The sequence below is a fragment of the Nipponia nippon genome, unplaced genomic scaffold, assembly GCF_047370975.1.
Source record: "Nipponia nippon isolate SJK-2023a ecotype South Korea unplaced genomic scaffold, ASM4737097v1 scaffold_41, whole genome shotgun sequence".
Classification (NCBI taxonomy): domain Eukaryota; kingdom Metazoa; phylum Chordata; class Aves; order Pelecaniformes; family Threskiornithidae; genus Nipponia; species Nipponia nippon.
In genome coordinates, this window is record NW_028262360.1 from 1391432 (window position 1) to 1408431 (window position 17000).

A 17000-nucleotide genomic window follows, 5' to 3' on the forward strand; every position below is an offset into this window, starting at 1 on the left:
CTCCCGCGTCTCGACTCGGTTTATTCCCGCCTGCCGGTACCGATATTATTTCTATGCAAAATACTCTCATCTCCCCTCCCCCGCCATGCCGGGGGGCCCGGGGACCCCCCCGGCCCCACACCCCCCCGGGGTGGGGGAGGGCCGGGTTTGGGGGCTCCCCCCCCCCGCGGGCGTACAAATATAGAGATTATATGTACAAAAACTCAAATCCAAAGTGGGGGGGGGGGGGGGAGGGGGGGCGGCTCGGGGACCCCCCGCAGCACCGCGGGGTGGGGGGGGGGGCCCCGCCTCACCCCCCCCCCCCCCAAGCCCGGGGGGGGGGCGGCCGGGGGGGGGGGGCCCCGGAAACCCCACGGGGGGGGGGGGGGGGGGGGGGCTCCCCTCCCCCGCCGCTCTCGGGGTGCCGGGGCCCCCCTCCCCCACCCCGCGCATGCAGCCGCCCCCGGGGCGGGAGTGGGGGGGGGGGCGCGGGGGGGCCCCCAGCCCTAGAGCCGCTCGCGGGCCGGCACCCAGATGTAGGGGCCCGAGAGCTCCTCGATGACGCGCTTGACCTTGTGGTAGATCTCCTCGAAGCTGTCGCCCTCCACCATGGCTGGGGGGGAGGGGGTTAATGGGGGCTGGGGGGGGCCCTCAGGGGTCCCGGGGGGCGTTGGTGCTAGGAGGGGGCCCTGGGGGGAAGGGGTTAATGGGGGGTCCAGGGGTTCCCTGGGGGGCTGGGGGGTCAGGGGTCTCTGTTTGGGGCTGGGGGGGCCCTGGGGGGATTTGGGGCTGGGGGGGGTGTCTCTGGGGTTCTTTGGGGGGGGGTGTTGGGGGGGGGGGGGCCGTGGGGTGGAGTCTCTGTGGTTGGGGGGGGTCAGGGGTCTCAGGGGGTCATGGGGGGCCCTGGGGGGGGAGGGGTGTCCCTGTGGGCTTGGGGTCCCTCTGGGGGGGCCCTGGGGGTCCCACTGGTCGCTGGGGGGGAATTGGGGCTGGGAGGGGTCCCAGGGGTTTTTGGGGAGGGGGCTCTGTTGGGGGGGTGGTCGGGGGAGGGGGGGTTCCCCTGTGGTCTTGGGGTCTCTCGGGGGTCCCGCTGGTCCCTGGGGGGGGGTGTCTCAGGGGTCCCTGGGCGGGTACATGGGGCTGGGGGTCCCTGTGGGGCGGGGGGGTCCCGGGGGGGCGGGGGTCCCGGGGGGGCGCCCACCGGAGAAGCACTCGGTGAACTCCTGCTCCAGCTTGGTGGCCCGGTCGAAGGCCTTGCGGGCCTGCTCCTCCGTCACCCGCTTGCTGATCTCCCTGGGGGCGGGGACACCGCTCCAGGCCACGCCCACCGCGCGGGACACGCCCCCTGCCCCGCACAGGCTCCGCCCACCCGCCCCAAGCCCCGCCCCAACACAGGCTCCACCCGCTCGCTCCCAAGCTCTGCTCCAACACAGGCCCCACCCACCCACTCTCAAGCTCCGCCCCAGAACAGGCCCCGCCCTCCCCACACCAGACCACGCCCCCTCCAAACCCCAGTGCTGGCTCCTTCCCTCCGCCCCCGCCCTTCGCACAGGCCACGCCCCCAGCACAGGCCCCGCCCCCGCAGGTCACGCCCCCTCCAAGCTCCCCCTGGCCCCATTGCAGGGGCTGCTTGAGCCTCCTCGGCCCCGCCCCCACGGCCCCCGCCCCCCGCCCGCAGGCCCCGCCCCCGCAGGCCCCGCCCCCGCAGGCCCCGCCCCTCACAGGACGTTCTCCAGGGACTTGGGGCGGATGAAGATGGCGATGGGGTGCAGCTGGGCCGCCTGGAGCCGCCGCACGGCGTTGGCCGAGACGTCCAGGATGCAGTGCTTGCCCTGCCCCGCCCCCGCCGCGTCACTGCCACGCCCTGCCACGCCCCGGCAGCCCCACGGGGGCCCCTCCCCCCCCCCCCCCCAACTGCCACATTTGTGGTCGCCCCGGTGCCACCCTCGGGGACACCCCCACGATGCCCTTGGGGACCCCAGTGCCACCTTTGGGGCCACCAGTGCCACCTCTGGGGCCACCAGCAGGGACGCCCCAGTGCCACCCTTGGGCCCACCCTTGGGGACACCCCCATGACACCCTTGGGCCCCCCAGTGTCACCTTCGGGGCCACCAGTGCCCCCCTTGGGGCCACCCCCATGATGCCCTCGGGGACCCCAGTGTCACCTTTGGGGCCACCCTGGTGATGCCCTTGGGGACACCCCCACGATGCCCTTGGGGACCCCAGTGCTACCTTTGGGGCCACCAGTGCCACCTCTGGGGCCACCAGCAGGGACACCCCAGTGCCACCCTTGGGCCCACCCTTGGGGACACCCCCATGACACCCTTGGGCCCCCCAGTGTCACCTTCGGGGCCACCAGTGCCCCCCTTGGGGCCACCCCCATGATGCCCTCGGGGACCCCAGTGTCACCTTTGGGGCCACCCTGGTGATGCCCTCGGGGACACCCCCACGATGCCCTTGGGGACCCCAGTGCCACCTTTGGGGCCGCCTTGATGCCCATGGGGACACCCCCACGATGCCCCCGGGGGCCATCCTTGGGCTCCCAGTGCCGCCTTTGGGGCCACCCCGGTGCCACCCTGGCGTCACCCTCGGCCCTCCCGTGTCCCCCCGCCGCGTCCCCACCTGCTCGGCCACCTCGCGCACGGACTGGACGCTGGTGCCGTAGAGGTGGCTGTTGTACTGCCCGGCCTCGATGAACTTGTGGCCCTGGATGTCCTTCTCCATCCGCTCCCGCGAGGCCACGAAGTGGTAATCGCGCCCGTCCACCTCGTACTCCCGCTTGGGCCGCGTCGTGTCTGGGGACGGGGACAGCGTGGGGACGGTGCAGGGACGGGGACAGCGCGGGGACGGGCGTGGGGACGGGGACAGCGCAGGGATGGGGACAATGTGGCGACAGGGACAGGGACGGGCACAGGGACAGCCCCGGGGGTGGGCACGGGGACGCGGGGACGGGGATGGGGATAGGGACAGCCCAGGGATGGACACAGGGACATGGGGATGCGGACGGTGATGGGGACATGGGGACGGGCACAGGGAGGTGGGGATGGGGACATTGGGATGGAGACAAGCCCAGGGGTGGGCACGGGGACGGACATGGGGACGGGCACGGGGACACGGGGACGGGCACGGGGATGTGGGGCCGCGGATGGGGACAAGGGCAGCGGCGGTTGTGCCATCCACTTCGTGCTCCCCCTCAGGCCACATCGTGTTTGGGGACGGTGTGGGGAGATGGGGACGCGGGGACACGGCCACAGGGATGGGGACACAGCACCATGGGGCCGTGGGGACAGGGCCGTGGGGCTGGGGACAGGTCTTTGGGGACAGGGCCACCTCGGCGCCCCCAGGGAGAGCCGGGGGGGGGGGTCCCCCCCGTGTCCGCCCCCCCCCCGTGTCCGTCCCTGTGTCCCCGTCCCCGTGTCCCCCCCGTGTCCCCACTCACGGGGGACGCAGGAGCCGAACTTGTCGGGGAACTCGGAGAGGAGGTCGTCGTTCACCCGGTCCTTGGTGGGGCCCAGGATGATGATGGGGCGGGCGTAGTGCACGGGGGGGGGGGGGGGGTCACTGGGGGTCCCGACCCCGGTGGCGGGGGGGGGACGGGACCCCCAACCCCCCCCCCCCCCCCCAAGCCCCCCTAAAGCCCCGCTCTCACCTTCCATCTGCGTCACCGTCTCGTAGCTCAGCACCGCGTCCTCCCGCCCTGCGGGGACACGGCGTCAGCCCCGGCGCGGGGACCCCAACATCGGGGGGGGCCACCCCCACCCCGAGACCCCCGGGACCACCCAGAACCAGGGGGTGCAACTCCCCCCCCCCCACCTCCGGGGACGGGGGTCGGCCCCCCCCCCCAGCCCCCCGCCCCCCCCAGGGGCCCCCAGCGCCCGGGCCCCCCCAAGCAGCAGCCAGTGGTGGGGGGACAGCGACAGAGCAGACGGGGGGGACAGACGGGGGGACAGCGGGGGCCAGAGGGACAGACGGACGGGGGGAGGGCAGCACCCACCTTGCGAGCCCGATCCAGGGACCCGATCCTGGGGGGCAGCGACAGAGAGAGGAGAGAGGAGAGTGAGAGGCAGAGGCGGGGGGGGGGGGCGGGTTTGGGGGGCCCGGGGGGCCCCTGGTCTGGGGGGCCCAGGGGAACCCCACTGGGGGGGGGAGGGGCTCACCTTGGCCTTTAGCCGCGTCCACTCCCGCCGCTCCACCCTGCGCCGGAGAGAGCCCAGACTGGTCTCCCAGTGCCCCCTCCCAGTGCCCCCCCCCCAGCACACACTGGTCTTGCTGGGCACAAAGACGATGTCGGGGGGGGCTCCTGGCCCCTTCAGTGCCCCCCAGTCCCTTCCCTATTACTCCCAGTCCCCCCAGTCTCTTCCCTACGGCCTCCCAGTGCTCCCCCGCTGTCTCCCAGTGTCCCCCTACTGCCTCCAGTGCCTCCCAGTGCCTCTCTGCTGTCTCCCAGTTCTCCCCAGTGCCCCCTACTATATCCCAGACCCTCCCAGTGCCTCCCACTCTCCCTAGTCTCTTCCCTACTGCCTCCCAGTGCCCCCCAGTCCCCTCCTACTACTTTCCAGTCCCCACCAGTGACTCCCTGTCCCTCCCAGTCCCTTCTTTACTACTTCCCAGTGCCCCCAGTCCCCTTCTACTGCCTTCCAGTGCCTTCCAGTCCCCCCAGTCCCTTCCCTATTACCCCCAGTCCACTCCACTGCTCCCCAGTCCCCTCCTACTGCCTCCCCGTGCCTCCCAGTCCTCCCCAGTCCCTTCCCTACTACTTCCAGTGCTTCCTGGCCCCCCCAATAACCCCCTACTACCTCCCAGTATGACCCCAGTGCCCCCCTACTGCCTCCCAGTGCCTTCCAGTCCACCCCCAGTCCCCACCTACTGCTTCCCAGTGCCCCCCAGTCCCTTCCCTACTACTTCCAGTGCTCCCCAGTCCCCCCAATACCCCCCTACTACCTCCCAGTATGACCCCAGTGCCCCCCTACTGCCTCCAGTCCACCCCCAGTCCCCTCCTACTGCTTCCCAGTGCCCCCCAGTCCCTTCCCTACTACTTCCAGTGCTCCCCAGTCCCCCCAACATCCCCCTACCGTGACCCCAGTGCCCCCCTACTGCCTCCCAGTGCCTCCCAGTCCACCCCCAGTCCCCACCTGCTGCTTCCCAGTGCCCCCCCCCCCGTCCCCCCCCAGCGCTCCCCAGCCCGGCCGCACCGCCGCTTGCTGGGGACGAAGCCGATGTCGGGGGGCTGCCCGGGGGGCAGGACGTGCCGCGCCTGCCACCACTCCTCGTCGGAGGCGTCCAGGACGTGCAGGACGTCGCCGAAGCGGAAGCTGAGCGCCTGGCTGAGGAACCCGCAGTCCTTGGCCTTGTCGTAGTCGAAGAGCGCCCTGCGGGGACGCGGCCGTCAGGGGGCCCCTGGCCATCGTGACCCCCAGTGTCCCCCCGTGACCCCCCAGTGACCCCCCCAGTGTCCCCCATGTCCTCTGTGTCCCCATGTCCCCATCCCCGCTGACCAGACAGAGGCAAAAATCCACTCTGCCAGGGACGTGGCCGCCGGGGGAGGCTCCCCGATCCCCTGTGACACCCCAATGTCCCCCCCGGCACCCCCCGGTGTCCCCTGCAATGTCCCCATGTCCCTGCTGACCAGGCGTAGAAGTCACATCTGGCGTCGCTGTGCAGGGAGGTGCTGCCCGAGCCACGTGTCCCTGTGTCCCCCCAGTGTCCTTGTGTCCCCCCCAGTGTCCCCCCAGTGTTCCCAGTGTCCCCCATCCCCACTGACTGGACGTAGAAGCCGTGCTTGGGGTCGCTGCGTGGGGAGGCACTGACCAAGCCCCATGTCCCCATGTCCCCCAGTGTACTCATGTCCCCCAGTGTCCCCCAGTGTCCCCCAGTGTCCCCCATCCCCACTGACCGGACGTAGAAGCCGCGCTTGGGGTCGCTGCGCAGGGAGGCGCTGCCTGAGCCCAGGCTGCTGCTCAGCAGCTGCTCCCGCAGGTCGTGGATCTTGGCCTCGAAGCGGCTGTACTCTGCGGGGGCGGGGGGTCAGGGGCCTCGGGGACGGCCGGGGACCCGCGGGGACACCCAGGGACCCCTGGGGACCCCTCCCTACTCACCCTCAGGCTTGTACTGGGCGATGATGGTGACGGTCTGGCCGGCATTCTTCAGTGCCACCGCCGCCTGCTCGTGCGTGGCGCTGCGCAGGTCCACCCCGTTCACCTGCGGGACGGGGACGCGTCACCGCGGGGAGGGGGACGGCGAGGGGCACAGGTCACTGCCGGGATGATGATGGGGACGGGGATGGGGACACATCACCTTAAGGAGGAGGATGATGATGGGGACGAGGACATGTCACCGTGGTTAGAGGGATGGGGACAGCATTGGGGACGGCAGCGGGGACATGTCCCTGTGGGGGGCGGCGATGGGGACAGCGATGGGGACGCTTCGCCACGGGGATGACGATGGGGATGGGGACAGAGACACGTCACTGTGGGGAGGAAGATGGGGACAGCCGTGGGGACGTGCCGCCGCGGGGCCGGGGACAGCCGCGTCCCCGCCTCACTCACAGAGAGGATCTGGTCGCCCTTGCGCAGCTCCCCGCTGAGGTCGGCCGGGCCCCCGGCGAGGATGAAGGAGATGAAGATGCCCTCGCCGTCCTCCCCGCCCACGATGTTGAAGCCCAGCCCCGTCGAGCCCCGGTGGATCACGATGCGCCGCGGCTCCCTGGGGACGGGGACGCCGAGGTGGGGACAGCCCCGGGGCGAGGAGACACCCCGGGGACACCCGGGACACGGGGACAGCCCCGGGACACGGGGATAGCCCAGGGACGTGCCCTTGGGGACTTTGAGGACAGCCCAGGGACATGGGGACAGCCTGAGGACACCGGGACACCCCAGGGACGTGTTCTTGGGGACAGCCCATGAACACGGGGACACCCCAGGGATGCTGAGATACCCCAGGGACATGGGGACGGCTGCAGGACGTGCCCTTGGGGACAGCCCAGGGGACATGAGGACACCCCCAGGGATGCTGGGACCGCTCTGGGAGGTGGCCTTGGGGACAGCCCAGTGACATGGGGACAGCCTGAGGACACTGGGACATCCCCGGGACGTGGGGACAGAGACATGGGGACACCGCGGGGACATGCCCTCGGGGACCGTGGGGACACCCCAAGGACATGGGGACACCCCCGGGATGCTGGGACGCCCCTGGGACATGCCCTTGGGGACCCTGAGGGGCATCAGGGACGGTACCTGGGGACGTCGTCCTCGGCCAGCAGGTCCTTGGGGCCAGGGGAGTAGCGCCGGGGGGACGTGGGGGTCATGGCCGGGGGGAACTCGGGGCCCAGGTAGCTCTGGGGACCCAGATCCGCGTCCAGGTGCGCCGAGTAGGCTGGGGACAGCAGGGACAGCGGGGTCAGGGGACGGCGGGGACAGCGGGGGACGGGACAGCAGGGGAACGGGGAGGACGGGGATGGGGAGAGCAAGGACGGAGGGATGGGGACAGCGGGGAGGGGGACGGGGGGCTCCCACCGCCCTGGGGAGAGGGGACAGCGCATTCGGGGTCCCCCCGTGTCCCCCCGCTCACAGCTGGTGACGTCGGGGGGGGCGAAGGCGTCCCCAAGGAAGGTGGCGGCCGGCTTGGCCACCCGCAAGTAGACAACGTCGTAGGTGTTCTTCAGCGCCGCCACCGCGTCCTCGTGCATCACGTCCTCCAGGCTGACGTTGTTCACCTGCAGGGACGCGGGGACGTCGGGGGGGGGGACATGGCCACCCCACGAGAGCTGCGTCCCGTCCCCATCCCCATCGTGTCCCCGTCCCCATCCCTGCCGCCTGCTCGCGGCCAGCATCTTGTCCCTGAGCTGCAGCTGCCTGTCCCCATCGCAGCCTCGTCCCTGGCCCCATCCCTGTCCCCATCGCAGCCTCGTCCCTGTCCCCAGCGTGCCCCGTCCCTGTCCCAAACGCGTCCCCATCATGGCCCCATCCCTGGCCCCATCCTGGTCCCCATCGTGCCCCGTCCCTGTCCCAAACACGTCCCCATCCTCACGCTGTCTCCGTCTCCATGGTGTCCTCATCCCCATGGTGTCCCTGTCCCCATCCCTGCTCACGGCCAGAATCTTGTCCCTGATCTGCAGCCGCCTGTCCCCATTATGTCCCCGTCCCCACGCCGTCCCTATGCCATCCCTGTCCCCATGGGGATGGGGGATGTCCCCATGCTGTCCCCATCCCCAGGGTGTCCCCACGCTGTCCCCGTCCCCGCTCACGGCCAGGATCTTGTCCCCGATCTGCAGCCGCCCGTCCTTGTGCGCGGCGCCGCCCTCGATGACTTTGGTGACGTAGATGCTGTTGTCCCCTGGGATGTGCTGGTTCCCCACGCCCCCCGCGATGCTGAACCCCAGCCCTGGGGGGACGGGGGCGTCAGGGCGGGGACCCCCACACCGTGTCACCCCCCGCCAGCGGGGCAGGCCCTGAGGGTCCCCAGCTGTGGGGTCCCCAAGGTTGGGGGGAGGCCACACAGGTCAAGGGTGGGGGTCCCCGAGGGTGGGTGGTCCCCACAGGCGCCCTGGGGGTCCCGGTCTGGGGCTGAGGGTCCTGGGGTGCCCTAGGGGGGTCCCCAGTCCATGGGGCTCCCCACAGGGGTCCTGGCCCATGGGATTCCCAGGGTTTGGGGGGTCCCAGGGCCAGTCCATGGGGGTACCAGGGGGTCCTCAGGTTTTGGGGTCCCTAGGGGGGATCCAATGGGACTCTCCCCGTTTGGGGGTCCCAGGGCTGGCCCATGGGGGTCCCTGGGGTCCCCAAGTTTGGGGGTCCTGGCACTGGTCCCTGGGAGCTGCAGGTGTGGGGGTCCTTGGGGAGATCCCATGGGGCTCCCCAGCTTCGGGGGTCCCAGTGCTGGTCTCGGGGGGTCCCGGGGGGTGCCCCATACCTTTGGGCCCCTTGATGAGCTTGACCTCCACCACCTTCTCGGCCAGGGCCTTGCGGCGCATGACGTAGAGGCGGACGACGGCGCCGGCCTCCTTTAGCGCCTCCACGGCCGCGCTGTGCGTCACCTCCCGCACGTCCGCCTCGTTGACGAACAGGATGCTGTCGTTCACCCTGCGCAGGCACCCGCTCAGACCAGGGAGGTCCTGGGGGGCTCCAGAAGGGTCTGGGGGGTCCCGGGGGGGACAAGGGACCCTGCCCTGCACTGCCACGTGCCTTCTCGGCGCCTGTACAGGGGCTAGGGGGGTTCAGGGGGACTGGGGGGTCCTGGGGGGTCTGGGGGTCTTGGGGGGCTCCAGGGGGGTCTGGGGGTCCCAGAGGGGTTCTGGGGGAGCCCTACCCCATGCCAGACACCCACTCAGCGCCTGTATGGGGGTCCTACCCCTCCACATGCACCCACCCTGCACCTGCCCAGGGTCTAGGGGGTGTCCAAGAGGGTCCTGGGGGGTCCCAGGGGGGACTGGGGGGGTCCCAGGCATTCCCAGAGGGGACTGGGGGAACTGGGGCATCCAAGGTGGTCCCAGGGGGGGACTGCGGGGTCCAGGTGGGGTCCTAGGGGGTCCCAGAGGGGACTGGGGCATCCAGGGTGGGCCCAGAGGGGACTGGGGGGGACTGGGGCATCCAAGGTGGTCCCAGGGGGGACTGGGGGGTCCAGGAGAGGTCCTGGGGGTCCAGGAGGGGTCCTGGGGGGTCCCAGAAGGGACTGGGGGGTCCCAGGGGGATCCCAGGGGGGACTGGGGGTCCTGCCCCTCCACATGCACCCACCCATCTGGGGCTCTCAGGGAGGGCTGGGGGGTCTTGGGGGACTTGGGGGGCCCTGGCTCCACACCCCGCACCCACTCAGCACCCGCGCAAGGGCTGGGGGGTTCAGGGGGGTCCCGGGGGGCGTCGGGGGTCTGGGGGGGCCGTGGGGGGGTCCCCACCTGAGCCGCCCGTCCTGGGCAGCGGCACCGCCGGGGATGATCTTGGTGATGAAGATGCTGGGGTCGTCCCCGACGTGGGGGTTGTCGGTGCCCCCCGCGATGCTGAACCCCAAACCGGGGTTGCCCTGGGGGGGGGGGGAGCGGGACCGTCAGCGCCGGGGGGCTGGGGGGCACCCCCACACCCCGCGTGGGGACAAGGGGTTCGATGTTGGGGGGGCTGGGGGGTACTGGGGGGCTCAGGGGCCCCCAGCAGGGTCCTGGGGTCCCCGAGGGGGGGCCCAGGGGGTGTCAGGGAGCTGGGGGGCTTCCAGGATCTTTGGGGGGTCCCAGGGGGTGTTGGGGGGGTACGGTGTGCCCCAGGATCACTGGGGGGCATGGGGGGGAGTGGGGGAGATGGGGGGGCTGAAGTGGTTATGGGGGGGCCTTGGTGCACCCCAGGGGATCTGGGGGGCTGGGGGCTCCAGGGGGGTCAGGGAGCCCCGGGGAGGGGTCAGGGAGTTGGGGGGTCCCAGGGGGACTTGGGGGGCTCCAGGGGTGTTTGGGGGTCCCGGGGGGCTGTCAGGGAGCTGGGGGGCTCCAGCAGGGTCAGGGGGCTGGGGGGGGTCCCCGGGGGGGGGGGGGGGGTGTCTCACCCGCTCCAGCGTGATCTCCTCGTACTCCATCTCGCCCTCGGTGCCGTTCACCTGCGGGGAGACGCGGTCAGGGGGGGGACACGGGGGGGGACGACACGGGGGGGGACACACACGATGGGGGGGGACACGGGGGGCACTCACGTAGGCGGGGGCCTCCAGCGTGTCGGTGTTGACGATGACGGGGGGCGAGTTGGCCTGGGGGGGGAGGGGGAGGGGGGGGTCACACCAGGGGAGGGCTCAGGCCCCCCCCCCGCCCCCCCCCCCCCCGCGGTCACCACGGCAACCCCGCAGCGGCGGTCGCCACGGCAACGGGAAGATGGGGGTACCCCCCGGCCCCTCCCCTTTGGAGGGGGGCGGAGAGCAAAGGATGCTGGGAAATAACCCCCCCTCCCCACCCCCCCCCCGGGGGACCCCCGCCCCCCCACCGGCCCCCGCCGCCGCCCCATCTCCGTGGTGGGCGTGGCCCCGCGCCGCAGCCCCGGATGGAGCCGGCCACGCCCCCGGCCACGCCCACACCGGCTCGTGTCCCCCCCCCCCGCCACGGGGGGCCCCGACCTCCCCCCCCCCCGAGCTGGGGGCGCACGCGTGTGACGTGGGGGGGTGAGACAGGCGGGGGCAGCAGCCAGCAACACCCCAACAACACCCGGACACCCAACACCCAGCACCCAACACCTGCACCACGACACCCCGACAGCCAGCACCCAACACCACGACACCCAGCACTCCGACACCCAACACCTGCACCGCGACACCCTGGCACCCAGCACCCAACACCTGCACCACGACACCCTGACAGCCAGCACCCAACACCCTGACACCCACACCCCAGCACCCCGCCACCCACCCCCGTCCCAGGCAAAGGCCGCCTGTGCGACACCCCCACAGCCGAGGGCCGGCGCCGCGGCTGTGCGACCCCGCAGGACAGGCGTGGGACGCCGACACCAACCCCGTGCCGCCGCCTGTGACGCTGACGTGACCCGCGTGACATCGTGTGACACCGTGTGACAGCACCACAGCTGTGCGGCGCCGTGTGTGACACCCCCACGACCCTGTGACACCATCACGAACTGTGTGATGCCGCATGTGACATCACCACGACTTGTGTGACACCACCATGATGCCTGTGACACCACCTGTGACATCACTGTGACCCATACAACATCGCCACAGTCCCCATGACACTGGCTGTGACATCACCACAGTCCCTGTGACATCACCACAACTCCTGTGACATCACCATGACCCGCATGACACCACCTGTGACAGCACTATGACCCATGTGACGTCACCATGATCCACGCGACACTGCCTATGACATCACCACAACCCATATGACATCACCATGATCCCCGTGACACTGCCTGTGACATCACCACAAGCCCTGTGACATCACCACGAGCCCTGTGACACTGCCTGTGACATCACCACAACCCACGTGACATCACCATGATCCCCGTGACACCGCCTGTGACATCACCACAACCTGTATGACATCACCACGCCCCCTGTGACACCCAGGGGGGTCCCCAGCGCTGGGGGGGGGGGGGGGGGGGGGCCCGTGGAGGGGCGGGGCTTACCCGCCCAGGGGCGGGGGCCACCCGAGTGCGGTGGGCGGGGCTGGGCGCGGTGGGCGGGGCTTACCTGGCTGGGGAGGTGGGCGGGGCTCTGCTCCAGGGGGGGGCTGTCCTCATCTTGGTACCGGTACTTCTGCGGGGACAGCGGGCGGGCGCCCCGCGCCCCCGTTAACGCAGGCGACGCCCCGCAGCGCGCGCTCGTTAATTAGCGGGGGGGGGGGGGAGAAGGGGGGAGGGGCCCCCCCGGGCCCGGGCCTCCGGCAGCTCCAGTTTAATCCCAGCAGCGATTTGCGCCCCGGCCAATCCCGGGCGGGGATTAAGGGCTAAACTGGGCCTGGGGGGGACACGGGCCCCCCCAGACCGGGCCATCGCCCCCCCGCCAGCCCCGAGCGACACTGGGGGGCTCCCAGTGCTCCCAGTAAGGCCCTGACCCCCGCAACGGGAGCTGCTCCCAGTATCTCTCTGGTCCCTCCCAGTGCTCCCAGTACAACCTCACCGCCAGACACAAGCAATGGGGTCTGGTGCCCCCTCCCAGTGCCCCCAGTGCCCCCTCCCAGTCCCTTAAACCTTGCGGCCGAATACAGCTGACAGGCATCCAGTGCCAGCTCTCCCAGTGCCTCCCAGTAACCCCATCCCAGCTCTCCCAGTGCCCCCAGCAGCCCAGTTCCAGCTCTCCCACTATCCCCAGCGCCCCCATCTCAGCTCCTGTTCCAGCTCTTCCGGTGCCCCCAGTCCCGGCTCTCCCAGTATCCCCAGTACCCTGTCCCAGCTCCTCCAGTACCCCCAGCAGGCCATCTCAGCACCCCCAGTATCCCCAGTACCCTGATTCCAGCTATCCCAGTATCCCCAGCTACCCCATCCCAGTGCCCCCTTATCCCCATCCCAGTGCCCCCAGTATCTCCAGTATCCCCAGTACACCATCCCAGCAGTCCCAGTATTCCCAGTCCCCCCAACCCCAGTTCTCCCAGTCCCCCCAGTGCCCCAACCCCAGCTCTCCCAACATTCCCCACTATCCTGTCCCCGTTCTCCCAGTGCCCTGATCCCAGCTCTCCCAGCATCCCCACTATCCTGTCCCAGCTCTCCCAGCGCCCCCAGTGCCCCAACCCCAGCTCTCCCAGCATCCCCACTGTCCTGTCCCAGCTCTCCCAGTGCCCCCAGTGCCCCGACCCCAGCTCTCCCAGCACCCCCACTCTCCTGTCCCCACTCTCCCAGTGCCCCCAGTGCCCCAACCCCAGCTCTCCCAACATTCCCCACTATCCTGTCCCCACTCTCCCAGTGCCCCCAGTGCCCCAACCCCAGCTCTCCCAGCACCCCCACTGTCCTGTCCCAGCTCTCCCAGTGCCCCCAGTGCCCCGACCCCAGCTCTCCCAACATTCCCCACTATCCTGTCCCCACTCTCCCAGTGCCCCCAGTGCCCCGACCCCAGCTCTCCCAGCACCCCCACTGTCCTCTCCCAGCTCTCCCAGTGCCCCCAGTGCCCCAACCCCAGCTCTCCCAGCATCCCCACTGTCCTCTCCCAGCTCTCCCAGCACCCCCACTGTCCTGTCCCAGCTCTCCCAGTGCCCCCAGTGCCCCGACCCCAGCTCTCCCAGCACCCCCACTCTCCTGTCCCCGCTCTCCCAGTGCCCCCAGTGCCCCAACCCCAGCTCTCCCAGCACCCCCACTGTCCTCTCCCAGCTCTCCCAGCACCCCCACTCTCCTGTCCCCGCTCTCCCAGTGCCCCCAGTCCCACCTTGCAGCCGAAGGCCAGCGAGAGGCTCCGGTCCCGCCAGACCACCCGGCACTGGCAGAGCAGCGGCGAGAAGCAGCCGAGCGGCCGCAGCGGCCCCGGCCCCGCCGCCCCCCGCGCCCCCGGCCCCGGCCCCGGCCCCGGCCCCGGCCCCGGCCCCGGCCCCGCCATCCCGGCCCCGCCGCCTCCATCGGGCCCCGCCCGCCGCCGGGATTAACGGGGCGAGGGCCGGGCTGACCTCCCCCCCGCCCCCCCCGCCCCGGGGCCGCCGCACCGGGCCCGGCCCGGCCCCTCCGGGGACCTGCACCCGGACCGGGCCCCCGGCCCCTCCGGGCCCCCGAACCCCGCTCCGGCCCGGCCCCCGGGCCCCGACCGATCCCCCGGGCCCCGCACCGGGCCCCGCACCGGGCCCGCCGGGGCCCCCCCGGGGCTCCGGGCCCGCCCTGCCCCCCGGCCCGGCCCGGGCCTGGGCCCCCCCCGTGCCCCCCCCCCGTCGCCGCGGCAACGCGGGGCGCCAAGGGTTAACGGGGAGGCGCATGCGCGGGGCCGCGCGCACGTGGGGGGCGGAGCCTTCTCTACCTCGCCCCGCCCCCTCCTCTCCGCCCCCCCCCCGCGCTGCCTCCGGCCGCCGTTGCCGGGCAACGCCGCGGGGCCGCGTCGCCTGGCAACGGGGAGGGGCCGCGTCGCCTGGCAACGGCGCGGGCGGGCGCGGGCAGCGATGTGGGGGGGGGGATGCGGGCAGGGGTGCGGGCAGCAATGGGGGGGTGCGGGCAGGGGGGGAAGGGGTGCGGGCAGAGATGGGGGGGTGCGGGCAGGAGGTGCAGGCAGGAGGTGGGCGCAGGCGGGGAGGGGGGGGGTGTCGCCCACCCCCGCTGCCCACACCAGGCCTAAAATACCCCTGCCCGCACCGGTGCCCGCACTCCGGGTGACGCCAAGGCCCCTGTGTAGGCCGGGGCTGGGGGGGGGGGAACAGCCGCACGCGTGTGCGACGCCTGTACGGCCCCCGGCACACGCGTGTTCACACCCGCCGCCTGTTGTGCGGCCCCCCCACGCACACACGCGGCGCCATGGCAACACACGCACCCGCCACATGCCGAACGCCCCCACGGTGGTGGGGGGACACCCCCACGACAGGCGCGGGGTGACACAGCCGCCCCGGAGGGCTGTCATGAGGGTGGCAGCCCCCCACTGTCACCCCCCAGACCCCCAACACCATCGACACCAACAGCCATCACCCTGGTAGAGAGACACCCCCCGTCCCCCGTGGGATGGACAGGGACCCCCAGGTCCTCCAGCGCCATAGAGACCTACAGTCCCCCTGCGATGGACAGGCCCCAGCGGCATGTGCCCCCCCCCAAATCACAGGTGGGGACCCCCCCCGCGCTGTGACATGGGGAGGCCTTGGGAGCAGAGAGAGGACCCCCCATGACACAGAGCGGCCCCCCAGGACCACAGAGAGGACCCCTGGGGAGCACAGAGCGGACCCCGCAGGACCCCCAGGACCACAGAGCATCCCTCCAGGACCATAGAGCAGCCCCCCAGGAGCCCCCAGGAGCCCAGAGAGGACCCCCAGGACCACAGAGAGGACCCCCCGGGAGCCCAGACAGGACCCCCTAGGACCACAGAGCATCCCCCCAGGGCCCCAGAGAGGACCCCCAGGGCCCCCAGGAGCCCAGAGAGGACCCCCAGGACCACAGAGAGGACCCCCCGGGAGCCCAGACAGGACCCCCAGGGCCCCCCAGGACCACCGAGCATCCCCCCCAGGAGCCCAGAGAGGACCCCCAGGACCCCTAGGACCACAGAGCATCCCCCCAGGAGCCCAGACAGGACCCCCAGGACCACAGAGCATCCCCCAGGAGCCCAGAGAGGCGCCCCCGGCCGCCCCCGGTGCCCCCCACCCCTCCCGGTTCCCGGCCCCGCCGACCCCCCCGTTGCCCCCGGGGCCCCCCCGGCCCCGGCCCTGGCCGTACCTTGGTGGTGACGATGCACAGACAGTCCATGGCGGCGGCCGGGGCCGGGGCCGGCGCTCATGGGCCGCCGGGGCGGGCGGGGGGCTCGGCCGGGGCCGCCCGGGAATGGGGGGGGGGGGCGGGATGGGAGCGGGGGGGCGGCGGAGCGGGGGCCGCAGGGACCGGGACCGGGGCGGGGGGGGGGCTGGGAAGCGGGGGCTGGGGGTGATGGAGGAGCGGGGGGGGGGGGAGGATGGAGGAGCGGGGATGGAGGAGCGGGAGGCGGGGGGATGGAGGACCGGGGGGTGGCGGGATGGAGGACGGAGGACCGGGGACGGAGGACCGGGGACGGAGGGAGGACCGGGGCGGGGATGGAGGATGGAGGAGCGGGGCTGGAGGACCGCGGGGCTGGGGGGGGACCGGAGCCCCGGCGGCGGCGGCGGCGGCGGGACCGGTACGGCGGGATCCGGCGGGAGCGGGGCCGGGGGAGGACGGGGAGGGGGGAGCGGGGGAGCGGGGACGGGACGGGGCGGGCGGGCGAGGAGAGGCCGCGGGCGGAGGACGGGGGGGACGCGGCGGCGGCGGCGGCGGAGCCGGAGCGGAGCCGGGCGGGGGGCGGGGCGGGGGGTTAACCCTTCCCCTGCCGCCCCCGGAGCGGCGGGGGGCGGCAGCGGCACCGTCAGCGGGGGGGCGGCACCGGGCGGGGGGGGGCGAAACAGCCCGGGGGGGGGGGGGCGACACCCCGACACGGCGGGGGGGGGGGGGGGAATCCCGGAGCGCGACAGCCCGACCCGGTGTGAGGGTGCGCGGCGCCCCGGGGGCGACCCGAGGGCGAGCAACAGCCCGACGGGGCGGCGGGGTGTGCAACACCTGGCAGCGGGGTGTGCAACACGTGAGGGGGGGGCGGCACCCCGGGGACGGTGTGCGACACCCTGACAGGGTGTGCGACACCCCGGCACCGCGATAGGGTGTGCGACACCCCAGGGACGGTGTGTGACACCCCAGCACTGTGACAGGGTGTGCGACACCCCAGGGACAGTGTGCAACACCCCGGCACTGTGACAGGGTGTGCGACACTCCAGGGACAGTGTGCGATGCCCCAACAGGGTGTGTGACACCCCAGTACCGCGACAGGGTGTGTGACACCCCAGGGACGGCGTGCAACGCCCCGACAGGGTGTGCGACACCCCAGTACCGTAGGCCGTGCAACACCTTGAGGGCTGTGTCAGGGTGTGCGACAGCCCAGAGAGGGTG

The 17000-nt window shown here is 72.4% G+C and overlaps 1 protein-coding gene across 1 annotated transcript; it reads right to left on the bottom strand.

The window, feature by feature from the left end:
- Positions 1 to 365: 365 nt before the first annotated feature.
- DLG4 (discs large MAGUK scaffold protein 4) lies at positions 366 to 15870 on the bottom strand. Its single transcript, XM_087777731.1, has 21 exons — positions 15768 to 15870; positions 12136 to 12201; positions 10636 to 10689; positions 10495 to 10545; positions 9863 to 9987; positions 8884 to 9053; positions 8222 to 8358; positions 7546 to 7690; positions 7212 to 7350; positions 6525 to 6681; positions 6075 to 6177; positions 5873 to 5987; positions 5172 to 5348; positions 4137 to 4173; positions 3974 to 4001; positions 3629 to 3676; positions 3419 to 3520; positions 2602 to 2774; positions 1702 to 1811; positions 1181 to 1272; positions 366 to 592 (listed from the first exon to the last, which is right to left on the bottom strand). Exons 1-21 carry the CDS (start codon positions 15795 to 15797, stop codon positions 486 to 488), a joined length of 2166 nt encoding a protein of 721 aa, XP_087633857.1. The 5' UTR covers positions 15798 to 15870; the 3' UTR covers positions 366 to 485.
- Positions 15871 to 17000: the final 1130 nt, after the last annotated feature.